The sequence below is a fragment of the Ictidomys tridecemlineatus genome, chromosome 9, assembly GCF_052094955.1.
Source record: "Ictidomys tridecemlineatus isolate mIctTri1 chromosome 9, mIctTri1.hap1, whole genome shotgun sequence".
Lineage (NCBI taxonomy): Eukaryota > Metazoa > Chordata > Mammalia > Rodentia > Sciuridae > Ictidomys > Ictidomys tridecemlineatus.
In genome coordinates this window covers 91,714,481-91,738,018 of record NC_135485.1, presented here as the reverse complement: position 1 = coordinate 91,738,018, position 23,538 = coordinate 91,714,481, and the positions used below count along the sequence as shown (strand labels likewise).

Sequence of the window (23,538 nt, the reverse complement as noted above, 5' to 3'; positions counted from 1 at the left end):
AATATGTATAATGTCAATTATAAATAAAAATACATTTTCAAAAATAAGTCTAAGTGAAGATGAAAAAGTTTTAGAAATCTGTTTTTAAACAATGCAAATATGCTTACTACCACTGAATTGTATACTTAAAAATGGTTAATATGGCCAGATGCAGTGGTATAGGCATGCAATCCCAGCTACTTCGGAGGCTGGGGCAGGAGATGAGAAAGTTCAAAACCTGCCTAAGCAATTCAATGACACCCTATCTCTAAATAAAAAGGGATGGGGATGTAGCTCAGTGATAGAGCACCTGCCTATCACACATGAGGCCCTGAGTTTAATCCCCAGTAATACCAAAAATAAATAAATAAAAAGAAAGGTATAGCAAATAATTATATAAAATGAAACAATTAAAAAATCTAAAACTGGAAAAAAGTGGTTAATATGATAAATTTTATGATATATGTTTTTGCTACAATAAAAAGGCTGTTTTAATGTTTTTCAAAGTCTAAATAAGGGCTGGGAATATAGCTCAGGTGGTGGATTTGAGGTCCTGGGTTCAAATCTCAGCACCACAAAAAAAAAAAAAAAAAGTTGAAGTAATAAGGTATTCTATAATGTTTAAATGATTTCTTTTCTTCTGAGTGCCATATAATGATAGTGTCTTAAAATGATAGTATCTTGGGGCTGGGGTTGTAGCTCAGTGGTAAAGCACTTGCCCCACATGCATGAGGTCCTGTGTTTAATCCCCAATACCCCATATAAATAAACAAATAAAAATAAAAGATTTTTTTTTAAATCATAGTATCTTAGAATTTGATGAAACACAGAATATTTTTTAAAGTTCAGAGACTGCTATATGTTAGTAATACATCACACATATTTAAGAAGGCACTTTTCTCTCTTGGCAGCTTTAGTTATTTTGCTTGAAACATTTTTTTATAGACTTAGGATATTTAACATATAACCATAACTGATATTTGTGAAAGTAGTAAGAAATAAAACAAATGGGCATAAGTTTCTTTTTCAATGTAGAATACTCTAATTTATTCATCTGTCAAAAAACAGACAGATTGAGAGAAACTCCATCTTTGATTTATGGCTCCTGTCAATATACTCCTGTACTACTACTAGTACTTCTTTTTTTTTTTCTTTTAATTTCTGTTTTAGTTGTAGATGGACACAATACCTTTGTTTATTTATTTTTTTAATGTGCTGAGGAACAAACCCAGGGCCTCATACATGCAAGGCAAGCATTCTACAACTGAGCTACAACCCCAGCCCATCTTGTACTTCTTTTGTACAAAGATTTAACTACAATCTCTTTATAAAATAATATTGACATAAAGAAAATACAACCATAAAAATATCTTTACCTGCAAGAAGTCAGTATGCATACAAGAGCTAGGCAACTCTGGTGTCAAAAAACAAGTATCTGGCATGAAGTTTTGATATTTCATGCTATCTGGAAACTGGCTGTATACTAGCTGTGAGCTCTTTCCTCTGACCATTACACCACTAGTAGCTGATCCTTTCAGTTGGTGTCCTTGAAACTCAACAGGCTATAGGTAAATTATTAAGAATAAGTATATATCAACATATATATTCACAATGTATTTACACAGATAACAACATATAACTCAGATTTTTATTAAATATTCTCTATGTAAATAAGTACTAGAGAGGACTAATTATATATTTTTTTTAATCATTATACTTTTTTTTAGAGAGAGAGAGAAAAAATTTTAATATTTATTTTTTAGTTTTCAGTGGACACAACATCTTTGTCTGTATGTGGTGCTGAGGATCGAACCCCGGGCCACACGCATGCCAGGCAAGTGCGCCACCGCTTGAGCCACATCCCCAGCCCAAGAGGACTAATTTTAAAAATTAGGATATACTCTTATTACTCTAAAACAAATGTTAAGGATAGCAAATTTAGAGAGCGTTGATTTAAAACTACATTCAAGTAAATTTAATTTACACATAGATTTAAAACTACATCAATAAGTATGAATTTTTCATTATTATAGAGTATAATGATGAGAATGGCTAACTAAGCCAGAGAGACTATTTCTTTCTCTCTGTTTCACTATACATCACATAAATATGCAACACACACACATTATATATAACACATTATATATAACGTATACATGTTATATAATACAGTGAAGTTTTTCTGCATCTGTATATTAATATACTCTATTGAAAGCAAAGACCTTTTTGCTTCATCTAGGTGTAAACTGCATTTATAATGCTTGGCATACAGGGAGCAATCAAACATATAATAGAAAGGGAAGAAAGAAAAGGAACACAGAAATATTTTCCTTTGCTTGACGGATTTGTAGACTATCAGGCTTCACTATAAGATGAAAAATGTGTACCCTGCATCCAGCAGAAGATCCAGTCTTACTGCTCTCAGAGCAAAGGCTTAAGAGTATGATAACAATGGAGACTTGATTCTCAGACTCTTTGATCTCTTCAGAATTGTATGCAAAGCTTTAAATAACTCTCTGCTGCCCTCCTGAGGGTGTTAGCATTTTTACTCCAAACAGTAACAAAACCCACCCAGAATGTATGTGAAAATTGCTAATGGGACCAAAGGAATGTCCATAAAGATTTCAGTTATTTCTAACAATGAATTAACAAAATAACAATAATACATAATCTAAGTATACTGTTATTCAAAAATGAACATTCTAATCACAATTTAAAAGGAAAATCAGGGTTTTAGCTCAGCGGTAGAACGCTTGCCTCATACATGGGAGGCACTGAGTTCAATCCTGAGCACCACATAAAAATAAAGATTAAAAAAAATGTAAACCTTTCTTAAAAAAAAAAAAAGAAAAAGAAGGAAAATCAAAGCTAAATGCCCTTTTATATAGGGTTTTTGTTGAGATATTCTTCTGAATTTAAAAACATACATGTTATAACTGTTAAAAATCCTGAATAGTTCTGCTTTGTTTGATAGGGAATATCCATTCCCCACAAGGAAACAGTTGCTTTGTCTACTATGTTGCCATACAGATCTCTTTCAGAGTTTTTAGGAACTACACTATTTAGAAACCCAATCCTTTACATGCTATTGTTGCTGCTATTTTTCCCCCAGTACTGGGGATTGTCACTTTAAAATTAAGCTATATCCCCAACTCTTTTTATTTTTTCCTTTGAGAAAGGGTCTTGCTAAGTTGCGAAGCTGGCCTCAAACTTTTAATTCTCCGACTCAGTCTCAAGAATAGCCTGAATTACCAGTGTATGTCACCATGCCTGGCCTGTTTCTGCATATTTTTGATGTAGAGAAGGTACACTACTTTTAGAGCTTGGGCTACATGTATCTATATATCCAGTCAGAAGTAGAAGTGGAAGAGTGAACTATATGTTAAAGATTCTCATTTTGTATGTCATAGAAAAGTCTTAATGTACTGTACCTAGCCTTAGGTTCATCCCCTAGTATATATTTATGGATACTGCATACACTGTATTATTAGCTCATTAATATTACAGAGAAGGTTCAAGACAGAAAAAAAGAGGCAGCCAAGAAATCATTAAATAGTCTTTTATTATTAAAATCAGTCTAATTTATTACGCCCACTAATCTGCCTATAAAAATTAATACCTGCTTAACACACACACCACACACATATACACACACCAGGAAAAGACAGAGTTACACAAATCAATATTCTTCACAAATTTTACCTTGGGTCACAGGTTTTTCTTTCTATTTGTTTAGGAATAACAGCTAGAAATGTAATCTCTTCTTCACTTCCCAAGGAAAAGAACTAAGATAAAATATCAGTAAGTTCTAGTTATTTATCTAGCTTAGTAGACTAGTTCTGCAGGTGTTTCATAATTTTGATGGTAAAATACTTACCTAACTTAATGCTAAGTTTTTTTCTTTGAAAATACAAACTATCCCTGGCCAAAAAAAGAAAAGGGGGGAGTTCTAACAGATAAGATACTATGCCAATTAATTTTAAAACTCAGCATATTAGAAAAGTCTGGTCTTAAATTTTTAATTAAATCTATTAACCCTATAAAGAATTATTAAGTACAAAATAAGTTACCTATCAAACCTACTACTATGATAATATGTATCATTTTATTTATTTATTTATTTATTTAATTGGTTGTTCAAAACATTACAAAGATTGCAGAATCACATCGGTTACACATCCACATTTTTATATAATGCCATATTAGTAACTGTTGTATTCTGCTACCTTTCCTATCCTCTACTATCCCCCTCCCCTCCCCTCCCATCTTCTCTCTCTACCCCATCTACTGTAATTCATTTCTCTCCTTGTTTTTTTTTTTCCCATTCCCCTCACAACCTCTTATATGTAATTTTGTATAACAATGAGGGTCTCCTTCCATTTCCATGCAATTTCCCTTTTTTTCTCCCTTTCCCTCCCACCTCATGTCTCTGTTTAATCTTAATCTTTTCCTCCTGCTCTTCCTCCCTGCTCTGTTCTTAGTTGCTCTCATTATATCAAAGAAGACATTTAGCATTTGTTTTTTAGGGATTGGCTAGCTTCACTTAGCATAATCTGCTCTAATGCCATCCATTTCCCTGCAAATTCTATGGTTTTGTCATTTTTAGTGCTGCGTAGTACTCCACTGTGTATAAATGCCACATTTTTTTTTTACCCATTCATCTATTAAGGGCATCTGAGTTGGTTCCACAGTCTAGCTATTGTGAATTGTGCTGCTATGAACATTGATGTGGCAGTATCCCTGTAGTACGCTCTTTTAAGGTCTTCAGGGAATAGTCCAAGAAGGGCAATACCTGGGTCAAATGGTAGTTCCATTCTCAGCTTTCCCAGGAATCTCCAAACTGCTTTCCAAATTGGCCGCACCAATTTGCAGTCCCACCAGCAATGTACAAGAATACACTTTTCCCCACATCCTTGCCAGCACTTGTTGTTGTTTGACTTCATAATGGCTGCCAATCTTACTGGAGTGAGATGGTATCTTAGGGTGGTTTTGATTTGCATTTCTCTGACTGCTAGAGATGGTGAGCATTTTTTCATGTACTTGTTGATTGATTGTATGTCCTCCTCTGAGAAGTGTCTGTTCAGGTCTTTGGCCCATTTGTGGTTTTTTTTGTTTTGTTTTGTTTTTGTTTTTGTTTTTTTTTAAAGTGATCATTTTTTTAAATTTATTTTTTTAGTTTTCGGCGGACACAACATCTTTGTTTGTATGTGGTACTGAGGATCGAACCCGGGCCACATGCATGCCAGGCGAGCACGCAACCACTTGAGCCACATCCCCAGCCCTTGGCCCATTTGTTGATTGGGTTATTTGTTTTCTTATTGTTTAATTTTTTGAGTTCTTTGTATACTCTGGATATTAGGGCTCTATCTGAAGTGTGAGGAGTAAAAATTTGTTCCCATGCTGTAGGCTCCCTGTTTACCTCTCTTATTGTTTCTCTTGCTGAGAAAAAACTTTTTAGTTTAAGTAAGTCCCATTTGTTGATTCTTGTTATTAACTCTTGTGCTATGGGTGTCCTATTAAGGAATTTGGAGCCCGACCCCACAATATGTAGATCGGAGCCAACCTTTTCTTCTATCAGACACATAGTCTCTGATTTGATATCAAGGTCCTTGTGGATCATTTAATTTAAAAATTAGTATGATCCTACTAGGCACCACGGTACATGCCTATCATCCCAGCTACTCAAAAGTAGGATCACAAATTCTAGGCCTGCCTGTCTCAAAACTAAAAAATGAAAAGGTCTGGGAATGTAGTTAAGTGGTAGAGTACTCCTGGGTTCAACCCCTACTGCCACACAAACAGAGAAAACATTTTGTCAATAGAATAGGTTAAATAATGTATTTTTTCAAATAATGGTCACTCTCCTTTGCTAACACAAAGATAAGCACAATTGCCAAAAGAGTCGTTCTTAAAAATATTCAATTACATTTTAGAATCAGAATTTTCTGACAGTGAATTTTATTTATTTTTTATTTTACTTTTTCCATATTTTTAACTGGTACATTATAATTATACATAATGATGGGATTCATTGTAACATATCTATACATGCACACAAAATGTAATATAATTTAGCCAATATCATTCCCCAGTATTTCCCCTTACCCTCCCTTCCTCTTTCCCCCTGGTCCTTTTCCTCTTCTCTACTGATCTCTCTTCAATTTTCATGAGATTCACCCCACATCTTTCTCTTCCTTTTTCATCTCCTTCTCTATAGTTTCTACATGTAAGAGAAAATATACCACCCTTGATATTGACTTATAAGACTTAACATAATGTTCTCAAGTTCCATCTATTTTCCTGCAAATGATATAATTTCATTCTTCTTTATGGCTGAATCAATTGACATAGTGAATTTTAGAAATCAGCATAGTACTTTCTCTGATGAAACAGCTCCTTTGCTATGTGTAGCCAATTATATAGAAATAAAGAGGTGGCAATAAGTGTATCTTTGAAAAGAATCAAGTTTTAAAAGTTCCTTCTATCACCAACATACATGAAAAGGTTATTTTCAGACAGATGTAATAAGAGTCATTAAAAAATACAAATGAAGCTGGGCCCAGTGACACATGTCTATAATCCCAGTGGGTCAAAAGGCTGACATAAGAGGATCCCGAGCTTAAAGCCAGCCTCAGCAAAAGTGAGGTGCTAAGCAACTCACTGAGACCCTGTCTCTAAATAAAATACAAAACAGGGCTGGGGATGTGGCTCAGCAGCAGACTGTCCCTGAGTTCAATCCCTAGTACCCAGAAAAAAAAAAAAAAAATACAAATGAACTTCTATTTAAATTCTAAAAACAGATTAATTTTTTTTTTGCTGTGAAAGACTGTAAGATCCTTTTATTATTACTAGATCACTACAGATTTTTTTAAATGTGATATATTTATTTTAAATGGAAACTCATTTGGGGAAAAATAGTGATAGTGTTTACATGCAGTTTATACTTTGAAAAACTCCTTGAAAAGATTTAAAACTATTTTTTCAAGGGAAAAAAATAAGAATGTTATCATTTGTTAGCTAAATTACTAGTTGCTAGTTGTTCAAGATTTTATACATTTATCTTCTTATATAAAGGCAAGTCACCAAAACAAATGTTTTTGTTTTGCTTCTTCTGTTTTAGGCAAATGAGCTGCAGGTGCAATTATTAACAAAATTCACAATGCTTATAAAAGTAACTTTGTGAATTTGTTATTTAACCAAATGTACTGATTATGTGGAACCTTTATATAAAAGGCAGCAGGTTCATCTAACAAGGGTAATTAATTACAGATGAATTTGAACACTGAAAACATTTAATGCAAACTTAAAATATATGCCATACCTACTATACAAATATAATTTCTGAAGTTGGGGATGTAGCCAGTGGCAGAGAGCTTGTCTAGCCAACACAAAACCCTGGATTCAATTCCCAGTACCACAGGGGGGAAAAAATATACGTGTGTGTGTGTGTGTGTGTGTGTGTGTGTGTGTGTCCCTGAGTTCAATCCCCAATACCCACAGAGTAAAAAAAATATAAAAAACATATGTGTTGTATATACACACACACACACACACACACACACACACACATGTATATTTGACTGTTTTACATTATTAAAAATAACTCACCTGCAGAGACGGAAATGGTTCACTTGGTTCAACTTCATCTTCTTTTAGTATCTTAGAAATAGAATAATAACATAAGATTAATTAAAGACAATAATAATTTACAAGAAAATATAAATTTCTATGAGCAAAGAAATGCAAAATAACACCATTAACAATAAATAAAAATAAACGGTATTTTCACTTAGCAAAAATTTTAAATTCTTTCACAGTAAATGAAGTGGAAATAAATATTCTAATTGTAAAACATTCAAGATTTTCATATTTGACAATATGAAGAAACTAAGAAAGTTGTTTCCAGCCTTCTAACTGATTCCATTTCTAGGAATAAATCCAAGGAAAGAACTTAAAGTACACACCAGAAATGTTTTGTGAAATTTTATTTATTTATTTATTTTTGAAGATGTAGAACACTTTATTTCAAATTTTTTAATAGACAAGGTATGCATTATTAATAATTAATAATTTATAAAAGGCATATGAATAGATGATAGAACTGTAGAAGAATGAGGAACGTGGTCATGAGGTGCTACCTAAAGACTAGCATTCCTCTTTAGAATTACTGTACTCTTTATTCTTCTATTCTAAGACATTATCAATGATCTAATACAATGGAAGACAGACAATGAGTATCAACCAAACTTCTCCTTCATAAACCCTTTTGCCAGAGCAGATAAAAATTAAAAATTAGGAAGTAAAAAAGAAGAAATTGCTATCGAAAGTACATGTATGAAGACACGAATTGATGCAAATATACTATGTACACAGAGATATGAAAAAATGTGCTCTATATATGTAATAAGAATTGTAATGCATTTTGCTGTCATATATAAATTAAAAAAATTACATAAAAAAGAATAAAAAAAGGTATTGTGTTCAACTACAATAAAAAAATAATTTTTTTAAAAAGAAGAAATTGCATTTCTTTATTCTTGGGGCAAAGTTGAACTAATAATAATACCTACTTCATAATATTGTTCCAAGGGATAAATATTAAATACATTTTATAAGTGTAAAGATTAGAAGAGTATCTAGTAAACACTTAATGTATATTATAAATACCAATATTGTTATCATTATAGTCTCCACTTAATATGTTTATAAGTATAAATGGTGTCCTCTGATAATCTCCTTATCTTTAGTCATGTCCCCTAATAACCTTTTCTCCCACCTCACCACCAGAAACTACATAAAATACAAATACTATCATCTTTTATGCTCCAGTTTTTTGAATAGTACTCTTACCCACAAGAGGCTTATTGTGGATCTACAGTGTTGCCTTGGATCTAATCTAGGCCTTTAACTTCCATTCTTATTTCTACTGCTCACCACAAACTCCCTTTTCTTTAAAATTTTTTTTATTTTGATTTGTTACATATGACAACAGAATGCATTGCAATTCAAATTATACACATAGAGCACAATTTTTTATATCTCTAGTTGTACACAATGTAGAGTCACATCCTTCATCTCTTCTTACATGTACTTAGGTTAATGATGACCATCGAATTCTACCATCTTTCCTACCTCTATGCCCCTCCCTTCCCTTCCCTCCCCTTTTCCCCTTTGCCCTATCTAGAGTTCATTTAATCCCCCTCACCCCCAGTGAAGTGTTATTTATTACTAGCAAAATCCTAGAAAAAATCTAAATGTCCAAACCAGTGAACAGTCTGTTTAGAGGATAGAAAATATACAGTGGAATAATTAGTAACCTTTAAAATGTATGTTTAAGAAGATTTTTTAGTAATGTAAGATGCTACAAAATGACATCAAGGGTTCATTAATCTAACTGTATTTTTAAAAATAGACACCAAAAAAGCTGGAAATGATAATGATCATCATCTCTGGAAGTGGTAGGAATTTAGTTTTTTCTTCGCTGTTTTCTGTATTTAAAAAAGAGAAATATCAAGATTTTTAAATAGGGAAAATATGGACCAGTAACATGGAAAATAAAGTAAAATACAAAATGAGGGCAAATGAAACATTCATTTCTTTTCTTCCAAAAATATCTGCCATATAAAGAAAGACTTGTCCCTCCAAAAATGCAAAGTGTATCCCCATTGAGAAACACTTTGTTTTACTCTAAAACATTTATTTTAGAATTTTAATTTACCCTAAGTGGTACTATTATTTCTGAAACTGCTATCATGGCTCCTAAACTATGCAGAAAGGTATTTTAGAAAACCACAGCATAGTAAACTCACAGGAGTTCCATGAGATTTTTTTTCTTTTTCTTTTTTTCTTTGTGTGCATAGTGCTGGGGATAAAACCCAGGGCCTCATGTGCTCAGCAATCACTCTACCACTGGGTCACATCCATAGTCCCACAAGTTATTTTATACTTAAGTAAATACAACATCACTGAACATCTGTCAGACATGAAAGGAACAAATTCAATGTAGTTCAATTTCAACATCAGCTCTCTGTGATGCTGTGTTTCAGAAACTGTTATGATAAAAAAGCAATTATCATGAGAAAAATCAATTTGTCATCTAATCTATTCCAAGGTTAGAGAAACTGTGTAGTGCCCAACAGGGGCAAACATTCCATTAGTAGCTGTGCTTATTTTAAAATAAAATGCTTACTAAATTACTAGAACTTAAATACTTAGTGTTTAATGATACTAACTACTTAATAAATGCACTTGTTAGGTATTTCTTTTGATTGAGGAAAGCAATGAAAAGATTACTAAGTTACACAGTGATTACAAACCAAGATAGCTTGGTACTCTGTTTTACTACAATTCTATTACAAATTATAGAATATTCATAACAAAAAAAAATACAGTTGTAAAAAAAAAATACATATAGGTACCTGTTGAGAATCCTGCTTCCGATCAGGAGACTTTGGTATTGTTTGTGAAACTCCTATAGCAAATGGTTTTCTAGCTGTAATGGATAAAATAAAACAATCTTATGCATCACATGTATCAGTATTGCTCTAAAAATATTTAAACTTATTTCTAAGACTTAAAGAAATAAAGAACATAAGAAATTCAAGATGAAGCAAAGTTTTGATAATTGTTTAATCCAGATTTAAGGGGTATTTAAGGATTCAGTGTACTATTCAGTGAAGGTTGGAATATTTTCATGATAAAAATTCAAAAATATTTAGAATGATAGCCTCTTTTGTTACTTTCTAAGTTAATAGTAGGAATGTCTCCTTGTACTTTTAGGTTTTTTTCAAACTAATTAAAAAATAAATACTAAGCTAAAAGCTAATCACCTATATTAAAAATGTGCGAAATGAAATATTGACCAATTATAAAGAGCAATAAAGTCAAGATAACCATCATATGGTTGCACTGTATTACCATAGAGAAGGAATAGAACACCTAATGGTATTTCTAAGTCTATCTTAAATTCCCTACTATGGCACGGAAAAAATAATTTATTCATTTAATTTTTTTTTTTTTTGTACCAGAATTGAACCCAGAGGTGCTTTACCACTGCATCCCCAAGACTTTTTATTTTTATTTTGAGACAGGGTCTCACTAAATTGTTTAAGGTTTCCCTAAATTGCTGAGGCTCCGCCGTAATCACTGGGATTATAGGACTCCGCCATCAAGGATGCACAATGAGGGCTGGGGATGTGGCTCAAGTGGTAGTGCACTCGTCTGGCATGCGTGCGGCCCGGGTTCGATCCTCAGCACCACATACAAAGATGTTGTGTCCGCCGAGGACTAAAAAATAAATATTAAAAAAAAATTCTATAAAAAAAGGATGCACAATGATTATTTTCTAAGAGCAGCGTGCCAACACTGGGGAAATGGCAATGAACAAGACAAAGTGCCTTGAAGCTGGTCCAGTGTATACCTGTATTGTCAGCTACTTGGGAGACAAGAATAGGAGAATTCAGCCTGAGCAATTTAGCAAAACTGTCTCTAAATAATTTTTTTTTTTTAAAGGGCTGGAAGCCATGCACAGTGGCACACACCTGTAATCCCAGCAGCTCAGGAGACTGAGGCAGGAGGAGCAAGAATTCAAAGCCAACCTCAGCAAAAAGCTAGGTGCTAAGCAACTCCGTGAGACCCTGTCTATAAATAAAATATAAAATGAGCTGGGGAAGTGGCTCAGTGGTCAAATGCCCCTGAGTCTAATCTCCCATACCAAAATAAAAAGGGCTGGGGATGTAAGCTCAATGGTGGAACACCCCCACGGTTCAATCACCAATACCAGGAGAAAAAAAAAAGTCACAGGAGCGCAGTGTACACACATCCTACCTCAGGAGGCTGAAGCAAGAGGATCACAAGTTCCAGGCCAGCTTAGACAATTTAGTAAGATACTGTCTCAAAACTGAAGAAAGGCTGGGGATACAGCTCAGTGGTAGAGTGCCCTTGGGTTAAATTAACATTACAAAAAAGAAAAAAAATTTTCACACCTACCAAATTAGTGGTAAAATTGATTCTTCCCTAATTTTGTATTAAGCTTCATGATTATTGTTAAGCTCCAATGAATTTGATTCTCTCAAATTTTATGAAGAAAACCAACTTAATCATTTTTTAGATAATTTGTACAAAGACACTTGTTAAAAAAGTCAATCCTCATGGATTCTGCCAACTCCCTAAAGTTTACTTGTAACCCTAAAATCAATACTCATAATGCTTTCATAGTCATTCAGACAAGCACTGAGCAGCAAAAACTGAGCTGCTTAAAGGGCACATTCCCTAAAAGGCAACACGTAGCCTTGTCTTAGCTCTTACTGTAAACAAGTATCTTTATGGTGGTCTATTTAGTGCCATATTCTTGCACTTGTGTGCTTTTTATTGGTGACTTCATATTTAAAATGTCCCCTAAGAAGAGTGCTGTCTTTGTAAGAAGGCTATGATGACTGTTGTGGAGAAAATAAATGTATTAGATTAAGTTTTATTCAGACATGAATTAGCACTATTTATGAGTCCAGTATCAATGAATCGACAATATATACTATATAATTTCTGTCTTTAAACAGAAACACATATAGTTATATGTTGATGAATTCACAAAAAATGTTTTGACCAGAGGCTTGCGTTTCCCATAGGAGTACATCACTAGTTTGGGATTTGTAATGACTTCACAGAACATAACTATTGCAAACAATGAGAATCAACTAATCCTCTTCCAACTTGATCAGAGAAAAGAATAGTTTTTTCAAAACTAAATTTTATAATTTCTAAATCTTAATATTAAAATTTTACATTCTTATATAGCAGTATGTATTACCCATATTTATTTTCATTAAAGATCTTTCCTTATTATTAGCTTTTTAGAAAATAAACTATGCTGATGTGGTAGTGTACACCTGTAATCCCAGTGACTCAGAGGCTAAGGCAAAAGGATTACAAGTTTAAGGCCAGCCTCAACAACAGAGAGGCCTGAAGCAATCTAGTAATATCCTGTCTCAAAATTTAAAAAAAAAAAAAGCACCCCTGAGATCAATCCCCACTACCAAAACTACATAAATAAACTGTAACATTATCAAATTTAACTACATTTCAAAGCATCACTTTAGTGAATACAATAATTTATTTATACTTTTCTCAGGAATTACTTGGGATATTCAAAGAAGGGTTCAATTTTAACTTTGAGAGTATCATAAACTGCATTGCTCATTCACATTCATATGCATAATTATTTATCATTACATTCTTAAAAAGACAAGGTTGTTGACAACATATCATAAGGCAAAAGATTAATGACATGCTGAAAAAAAATATTTGCAACAAATATTATAAATGGTTAATACATCTAATATATAAATAACTTTCAGCCAGGCATGGTGGTACACATCTGTAACCCCAGGTAATCAGGAAGCTAAGGATTTAAATAAAATTCTTAGAAAGGGCTGGGGATGTAACTCAGTAGTAGAGAGCATGTCGAAATGTGCAAATCCCTGGATTTAATCCCCAGTACCACCAAAAACAAAAAATAAAAAACATAATGCGAAGAGAACAAAATAATGCTTAAATATAAGAAAACATGCTCAATTGCATCTATATTTAAAAGTGATTCAGAAAAGATCTGTGAACTTTACAAATTTGTAAAGGCTCTTAGTAGAAGTGATATTAGTATGCTGATATGGACAATCTGGTGTATACTGTAAACTGAGTAAGTAAATATAGATGTCTTGAGAGCTAGGGTTCTTTCATACTATGGGAGTAAAGAAACATAAATTATACAATGGAGGGAAGAGAAGAATCCTGTGGTGTAGAACCGAGAATAAAGGTATAAATATATAAAGGTTTATGTATTTAAACACAACATTTTCAGATTAAGAATGTTTAACCTGATAGATGCAGTGGCACATACTACTCAGGGCAAGCAAATGGCAAGCTTGAAGTCAGGCTGTACAACTTAGAGACTCTGTTTCAAAATAATAGTTTTTAAAAAGCTGGGGACAAAACTCCATGGTAGAGTCACTTGCTTAGCATGTACACTGCCCTTGATTCAATTCCTAGTACCCCCTCCCCAAAACATAGAAAGCCTAACCTGTATATACATTCATTTACATGTGCCAATATACACACAAACCATACAGAGTATTTCTCCAAGTGTAGCCTAAGAGACTGCAGCTAATTCTGAGAAATGGATTGAGGTATGGTGACAAAAAAGACACTTAATTTTCCTTATATTATCCTCTATTAGAATTGGTACATGTACTGTCTACTTAAAAGACTATGTAGTTCTTTAAAGTAGCAGAAAGCAAGTATCTTCTCATCCTTCTAGCTACAAAGAGAAAGATCCAAAACAAATATATCATTCTAACCTTCAGGACTGCAATCTGGATCATATGTCTGCTGAATTCTTTGTTGTTGAAAGCCAGTATTTTTCTTTTTCAGTGTTTCCAAGCTTTCTAAAGCTGTACTGTGTTCAGACAGTGACTTTAAAAGAGAAATGTTATTTATTACTCCAGAAAGTTCTGAAGAATTTCTAGAATTATTCCAGGATTGTTTGCTTTTTCTGGCAATTGCAACTTCAACATGGTCTTGGGGTAACTTTCTAATTCCTCCCAAGTCTTCAGATTCAGGAATATATACTTCATAGTCTTTTAAAATAGAATGTTTTTTTCCCAGAGGATAAAACAAAGAATTAGAATCTTGGATATCTGATCTATCAAGTGCAACACGTTCACAGTGATCCTGATTGGAATTTAATAGTTGGATACTTTCATCACTGCTAGAAGCTGGGAGTAAAATCTGCTCCTCATTTTTGTCTATGTCACTTCTCAAAATAAAAGTCTGAGGTTGAACATCTTCTGAGAATAGGGCACCATTTTTAGGACTCTGATTAGTGAATATGTCTAAAACTTGAGGAAAATGTAAATTCATGTTTATACCTTTTGACTTATCTGAAAGTGAAGCAAAATCATAGTTAATTCCAATTTTTTTGATAGATTTATTAGCATCTTCTTTATTATATACATATACATCATCATTCCATTCTAAAGATGAGTCAAAATTGCTTAATGTGTCACTATATTCTTCCTCTATTTCTTTTCCAGTGTTTCTATCTTTATAAGGCCCCATGTCAAAACCCACACAAGTTTTATCACAAAACTGTGATACAGTCTCTTTAATAGGAAATATCTCTGTAGGTTTGCTATCAATAGATGTTAAGAGTGGCAAACATACACTGCCAATTTCTTCACAGCTTGTATCCTCACTTTTCTTTTGAACACATAAATTGCCATCGTGAGACAAAATTTCCTTTACCCATCTCTCTGAATCCTGGGAAATTTTGTTTTCCTGTGATTCCTCTTCTGTGTCACTGGTCTCAAAATTGCTCAGATTAAAATTTATCTCCAAAAATGGTCCTGTTACATTACTTATAGATTCATGAACATTATTTAGACTTTCACTATCACTACTACTTTTAGAAAGCACATCTGCAATGCCATCAGAGATCTGAGAATTGTTACTTAGAGAAGATTCGATCTGTAGATGTTCTGATTCCAGCAGAGATGGCACTGGTTGATTATGCTCCTGTTGTGTTGTACCTGTATTGACAACCTGAGCACTTTCTCCAATGCAAACTGATCCTTCCAAGCATATCTTGTCACTTTGATTAACAGGTATTTTATTATTTCCTTGAATGTAAGATTCTGATAATAACCCATCATTATCTGCACTGCTACAACTACCCAGTAAGCTGCTGCTTTCACAGAAAGAAAGTATTTCTACTTTTTCTTCCTGATTCCAGGATTGATAGGTATCATCTACTAGCTGGACTTCATTTCCCTTTTCATCACACGTTTCAAAGTTCCGCATCCTTTTTTGTACCAAAAGGTCTTTCAAATTCAAACTCATATCATCCTCACAAGCTTTAGGTTCCCTTTTTACATCGCTCTCACCTATAGTAGAGGGATGTACGGGTGAACTCTGTGAGGATAAATACATGGCCCACCGGCTTTTATTTCTCATGGTATTTTCTGATTGATGCTGGTCATATAAATTTTCTGTGCTCTTCATCTCAGCACATGCTTCCGGTTGAATTAAGCACTTTGGGTTCACAGGAATGTTTAAATTTCCTTGTGGCTGTACCTGAGGTACATGTCTTGTCATCTCAGAATTTAGGTCCTTATGCATATTGGTTGACTTAGATTTCAAAAGAGCTAATATCTGGGCTTTACTTCTAATATTTTGTGAAACTCCTGGATAGTGAGATGCCAAATTGTCTCTTCTTAGGGGTTCATTGTTCAGTGAAGAGTCTGAATGCTGACTTCCAGTACTGACAGGAGAACAAAAATAATTTTTTTCACCTAGCATTTCTGGGTTAATCATGAAGGATGAAGTAGAGACAACTGAAGACAAAGACATGCTATTTCTCTCTCTGTTCTCATAAGTAACAATATTTTCAAGGTCTCTTGGTATAGTACTTATATCTTTCTTGCCAACAGTAGAAAACAAAGAAGGTATGCTGTTGAATGGAGAAGAGAAAGTATGGCCAGGTTCCTTAGACTCAAGTGATGCAGCTGATTCACCATTTTCTGTAACAATCACTTTTGTTGGGACCTGACGTGGTGCTTTAAAACCCTACAAATATTAAAACAATTGTTAGTGCTACCATTATCTATAAATAAAGTGTGAAATAAACTGGCTGAAAAATAATAAGGAATGTGTGTGCTTTGTCTAAGGTAAAAAAATAAAATTTAAAGCTTGCTAAATTAAAATATAAACAATCATTTGTTAGCAAGATTTTTCTCTGTAGGATTTATTTTTTTTTCTACATAAGTAGATTATGAAGTACCATAGAGTACAATAACTTTAAGGTTCATTACTTTTGGAAAAAAAAAAAATTTTTTTTTTTTTTAATGTGGTGCTGGGGATTGAACCCATGGCCTTGTGCATGTGAGGCAGGCACTCTACGAACTGAGCTATATCCCCAGCCCAGAAATATTTTATAAGTATATATTGATGTATTATTTTCCTCAGAGAAACTTACAGGAAACTTTCTTTTTAAACCAGCAGGCTGACATCCAAGAGACCGGCCAGAGGATATGAACTTCCTTGAATCTGACTGTGGTGCTTCTTTAATAATATTCTGTTTAATAGTTTTGCTTCCAGAAACTTTAACCTCCTCAACTGTGATTAAGTATCGTTCGCTTTCTAAGTCATCTCCAGGTTTCACCTAAATATTAAAAAATAAATGTTAATGGGCTGGGGGTGTAGCTTAGTGGTAGAGAGCTTGCTTAGCATGTGAAAAGCTCTGCACTTGATCCCAAACACCACAAAAAGAAATAAATATATGTTAAAATCTCATACATCTAATTATTTGATTCTATATGTGTTCAATAAACTCACTAGCACTTAGCAACACAAACACATATTCAATAAATAGAAGTTAGGTGAATTAATCAGTAACTAAATTCTTCAATTATTTATTATTGTGCACTAGTTAACTACCAACCACAAAAAAAGATAACAATGCCACTAATTTGTTCATTCAACAAAACAATGCCACTAATTTGTTCATTCAACAATATATACTGGGTTCCTACATAATGTCCTCTGTTACATGCTAGGAATACAAAGACAAGCAAAAAACAAAAAAAGCTTCCTCTCAAGTAATTAACTTAGAATTCATACAACTAAATATACATAATATTTTAATTAAAGCTATAATAATTAATTATATATTTTTATAAATAAATGTAAATTAGTCTGGCATGGTGGCTCACACCTGTAATACCAACTACTCAAACACCCAATACTGCAAAAAAAAAAAAATTTTTTTTAATTAAATTAAAAATTAAATGAGAAGCTGGGTACAATGGTGCACACCTGTAATCTCAGCAGCTCAGGAGGCTGAGGAAGGAGTATTATGACTTCAAAGCCAGCCCCAGCAACTTAGCAAGGCCCTAAGAAACTCAGTGAGACCATGTCTCTAATAAAATATAAAACATAGCTGGGGATTTGGTTTAGTGGTCGAGTGCATCTGAGTTCATTCCCCGGTACCAAAACTAAAAATAAATAAATAAATACAATTATAAACTATTAGTTGCTTAAATAATCACATTCCAAAAATGTATTTTTAATCCCTTTAATGAACAAATGTAGCTCTTGCCACCACTTCTAACTGAAGCATAACATTATGAACCTAGTTTGAAAATATACAAAATCTATCAGATTAATCTTTTACTAATTAAATAATGTAAAATGATATAACAACCATCAATTAAGCATCTACTAAAATAATGCTTCTCAGCCCACATGGTGGTACATGCCTATAATCTCAGTGACTCAGGAGGCTGAGGCAGGAGAATACCAAGTTTGAGTCCAACCTCAGCAATTTAGTGAGGCCCTTAGCAATTTAGCAAGACCTTGTCTCAAAAACAAACAAAAAACATTTTTAAAACGTGGGGATATAACTCGGTGGTAAAGTGCCCCTGGTGTCTATCCCCAGTACCACACACACAAAAAAGGAATCTACTCCTCTACCTGGCCTGGTAGTGTCACCTATAATCCCAGCAATTTGGGAGGATGAGGGCAGAAGGATTACAAACTCAAGTCCCATCTGGACAAGTTAGAGCGATCCTGCCTTAAAATTTAAATAATAATAATAATAATAAAGGTGGATAGGGATGTAACTCTATGGTAAAGTGCCTCTGTGTTCAATCCCCAGTATCGTCAAAAAAAATAAGTACAACCACTATTAAGGTCACATAAAATATCAAAATGAATTAAATATAATGACCAAATATCAACATAATGACAATAAAAATATGCATTTTAACATCTTTAGAATCACTGTACTGAACTACTAAGTACTTTATTTCTAATCTTCAAACCAATCCCATAAAGTCTATGACCTAAATTTCACAGTTGAGAAGTTAGAGTCAGGCTAAGTTAGCTAGAAGATGTCTGAAAGCAGGAAACGAACCCAGAACAACCAATTCTGATATTCTTACTCTTTTTTTTTAAAACATTTATTCTTTAGTTGTAGGTGGACACAATACCTTTATTTAGTTTTTACGTGGTGCTGAGGATCGAACCCAGTGCCTCACACATGCTAGGCAAGAGCTTTTTCCTCTGAGCCACAACTAATTAGAACAAATTAAAATATATATAAATACATAGACAAAAAGTTTTCCCATTTATAAGAACAAATTTCAAAAATACATCAAATAGAGCCTTTATGATAAAATTTACCTTTAGTTCCCTCCCTTTCCTTTTTCTAATAGGAAAAAAAACAAAATTAATACTTGAAAAAATACTTAAATGGAAATAATCTCAAAATATATGTTATGGCTTGGATATTAGGTGTCCACCAAAAGCTCTTGTGTAAGACAATCCAAGAACACTCAGAGGTGAAATAATTGGGTTATGAGAGACTTAACCCAATTGATGAATTAATTAACTGTAGGCTGGTAGGGTGTGGCTGGAGGAGGTAGACACTGAGGACATGCCTTTGGGGTATATATTTGGTGAGTTTAGCCTAGTCTCTCTCTGCCTGCTGATCATCATGTGAGCAGCTTTCCTCTGCCACATTCTTTTGCCATGATGTTCGAGCCCTAAGGAATGGAGCCAGCTATATTATGAACTGAGACCTCTGAAACCATGAGCCCCCAAATAAACTTTCCCTCCTTAAAATTGTTCTTGTCAGTTATTTTAGTCACAGCAGTGAAAACACAGTGAAATATTTCCCACTGTAAATCTAAGCCTATCAAAAATTCATGTAACTGGATGTGGTAAGGGTAGGGTGCCTTATAATTCCTGCTACTTAAGAGGCTAAGGCAGAAAGACCAATTAAGCCCAAGAGGAGTTCAGGGCCGGCCTGGACAACATAGTGAGGCCCTATTCTTACAAAAAAAAAAAAGAAAAAATTAAACTCTCAAGTCATTTCTTGAATTTGAATTTCAGCCTTCCACCATAAATCTACATATGAATGTGGGTAAATCACTAAACAATTGTGTTGCACTCTTAGTTTTAATAAATGTTCACCGAATACCACCTATCATTATTAGTATTGGTACCAAGACACTACTATTAATAATGTTAATAAAGGAAATATTTAAAGAGATTTTTAAATTACTTAAAAATAATATGAACACATTCAAATACCTCAAGACACTTAAGAAATAGATTTTCCAAACATACTCCTTTGTCATCATATAAAATTGCCTGTGTAAAAATAAAATAAGAATTAAAAAGGAATAGAATATAATTCTGCTTCACTTAAATATCTTTAATAGTAAAGACCAGTATAACCCTTCATCATGTACAACCAGAAGAATGAGAAGTCAAACTCTACTTACGTATGATATGTCAAAATGCATTCTACTGTCATGTATAACTAATTAGAACAAATTAAAATATACATACATACATAGACAAAAATAGTTTTCCTATTTGTAAGAATAAATTTCAAAAATACATCAAATAGAGAATATTGTGAAAATTGCTATAAGTAAACCATGTAATGAAATGATTATATTATTTTATTTTACTAGATTTGAAATGAATATTTCAATGTTTATTATGCACCTACAGAGTCTGTACAAGAGAATGAAGGTATTCACATAAGAAATTCAAGATCTTGGGCCAGGTATGGTGGGGCACGCCTGTAACCCGTGTGTCATGGAAGGCTGAGATAGGAGGATCACAGGTTCAAAGCACCTCAGCAAAGGTGAGGCACTAAGCAATTCAGTGAGACCCTGTCTCTAAATAAAATACAAAAGAGGGCTGGGGATGGGGCTCAGTGGTTGAGTGCCCCTGAGTTCAATCCCTGGTACCAAAAAAAAAAAAAAAATCAAGAACTTGGGCTAGGGCTATGGTTCAGTGATAGAATGCTTGCCTAGACCTGAGTTTGATTGCCCCATACTACACTGGAAAAAGAGAGGTTGGGAACTGAAAGAGAAAAAATTTCAAGAATTTAATTCCTACCAGGAGGATCTTGGAATTGAATTAGGAAGGAAAACAGAACTGGAACACATTAGAGGGCACAAACAGAAGACAAGATCAATTAAAAGATTACTGTATTCTATGAAGAATTGAGAATATTAGGGCTTGAAATAAGATGCTGTCATGGGGGATAGAGGTGTTTATGAGGCACACTGAATTAAATTTGTTGAATGTGAGGGTTAAGGAAGACAAAAGAAGCTAAGATAATCATCATCTTCTAGCTCCTTTTCTGTCCCTAGTCATTTCTCTTAGTAATTTCTCTACTAACCCATGTAATATTGGTATTTCCATCACTTTGAAAAACAATTTGGCAGTTCCTTAAAAGATTAAACATAAAGTTATCATATGACCCAGCAATTCCACTTGTAGGTATATATCTCAAAAGACATAAAAACATGTGTTCATAAAAATTTCCACACAAATGTTCACAGCAGCATTATTGATAATAGTAGACAGTAGAAATAACCCAAATGTATATCAACTGATGAATGGATAAAGCATGATACAATATGTATATACAAAGGAATACTATTCACCAATAAAAAGTAATAAAGTATTGATACATGCTTCAACATAAATGAAACTTGAAAATATTAAGCGAAATAAAATAGTCATACAAAAGATTATATAATTTCATTCTTGTGAAATGTCCAGAATAGGCAAATTCATAAAGACCATGAATAGATTCATATTTGCGTAGGGATATAGGCTCACTACTTAGGTTGTAAGCAGTAACTGTTCCTGGATATGAGATTTCTTTTAGGGGTGAAAAATGTAATAAATTTAGATTGTGCTGATGGTTGAAAAATTATAAATATACTAAAAATTACTGAATGGGTGAATTTTAAAATGTGTAAGTTATATGTCTAAAATTGCTGAAAATTTCATATTTTTAAGGACTCTGTTCTTCTTCCTTTATCCTTTTCATTCTACATTCTCTCCCTGAGCAATATCATCCATACAAATTACATATTATTACACATCCGCTTAAATCATTCTAATGGGAGCTGGGGTTGTAGCTTAGTGATAGAGTGGTTGCCACTCACTGTGCAAGGCACTGGGTTCAATTCTCAGCACCATATATAATAAATAAAAATAAATAAAGTTCCATCAACAACTAAAAATTTTTTTTCTGAATAATTCTAATGTCTCCATAGCTTCCTAAGAAAAAGAACAAGTCCCTATAATAGCAAATAAGGCTTACAGAATCCTTCTTTATCTCCATTCTCGCACTTGTTCACTCTACTCCAACAGCTCTGATCTCCCTATTTGTCTTTTTTTTTTAAGAGAGAAAGTGAATTTTAATATTTTTATTTTATTTTTTTTAGTTTTCGGCGGACACAACATCTTTGTTTGTATATGGTGCTGAGGATCGAACCTGGGCAGCATGCATGCCAGGCCAGCGTGTTACCGCTTGAGCCACATCCCCAGCCCCTCCCTATTTGTCTTATCCATGACGTACATATTAATCTAATTTACTGGTCTCTCTCCTCCATGTTATTTCTACAAAATCAGTGATTTATGTGTTTTGTTTCCTGCTGCATCCCCCAGAACAGGCATTGAGAAACCAAATAACTTGCCTAAGATTACAAATCTACTAAATGAAGGGCTAGGATTGAAACTAGGGTATATTTGTATTTGATGTTAACTGCTCTTCTACTCTGCTTCCATGTGTCATTTTTTTACTTTTCCCACTGGCTTCAATAAATACACATTTATTGATTGATGCCTCAATTAATAGAAAATAAATATCTGACAATTTCAATAGTTAGATAAAAGGCATTACTAGCAGGAAAACAGTACAAGCAATAGGTTGGATTTGAAATAGTGCTATTTAGATTACAGTAAGATAATTAACTTTTCCTAAATTTCTGGAACTAATTTGAATTTCTCTATTTTCTGGTAAACTAACCTGTATGAGGTTTATAATGGGTACTTAAAAAATATATGCTATAGTTAAGTTCAATAATAGTACTAATAGGACCATAACATTATGATTTAGAACCAGAAGAAGTTATGAAGAGCCAGACGCTGTGGTGTATGTCTGCAATCTCAATGACTCAAGAGGCTGAAGCAGGAGGGTCACAAGTTCAAAACCAACCTCAGCAACTTAGTGAGGCCCTGTCTCAAAAATGAAAAGGCCTGGGGATATGGCTCAGTGGCAAAAAGTGCCTCTGGGTTCAATCCCCAGTAACAACAACAAGTTATGAATGATATGCAGAATCCAAACAGATCTATCTTTTTTTTGTTTTGAGGATGGACCAAGGATTGAACCAAAGGGCTTTTTACCACTGAGCCACACCCCAGCCCTTTTTATTTGTTTGTTTTGAGACAGGGTCTTACCAAGCTTTTAGGACATTGTTAAGTTGCTGAGGCTGACTTGGAAATCCCAATTCTCCTGCTTCAGCCTCTCATGCCACTGGGATTACAGGCATGTTCCACCACACCTGGCTCTGGTCAGATCTCTCTTTAAGATTTTGAAGATTTTTAAAAATCTTTAAGATTTTTGAAGGCTTTGGCTCTAAACAAATAAGAAGGATATAAGCAAGGGCTGAGGCTGTAGCTCAGTGGTAAAGT

General features: G+C 33.6%; 1 protein-coding gene across 7 annotated transcripts in view; it reads right to left on the bottom strand.

The window, feature by feature from the left end:
- Zgrf1 (zinc finger GRF-type containing 1) overlaps positions 1 to 23,538 on the bottom strand; it is an 87,778-nt gene that overhangs the window by 50,992 nt on the left and 13,248 nt on the right. For 5 of the 7 annotated variants that reach the window (XM_078021801.1, XM_078021800.1, XM_078021804.1 and 2 more), the window contains exons 4-8: positions 20,122 to 20,181; positions 17,003 to 17,188; positions 14,328 to 16,593; positions 10,398 to 10,471; positions 7,588 to 7,638 (exon numbers count right to left, since the gene is read on the bottom strand). In XM_078021801.1, the coding sequence (XP_077877927.1) occupies positions 7,588 to 7,638; positions 10,398 to 10,471; positions 14,328 to 16,593; positions 17,003 to 17,188; positions 20,122 to 20,181 (2,637 nt within the window). Of the gene's footprint in view, positions 1 to 1,355; positions 1,542 to 7,587; positions 7,639 to 10,397; positions 10,472 to 14,327; positions 16,594 to 17,002; positions 17,189 to 20,121; positions 20,182 to 23,538 lie in introns of all 7 variants that reach the window. The other 2 variants (XM_021729663.3, XM_078021803.1) reach the window with 2 other exon arrangements.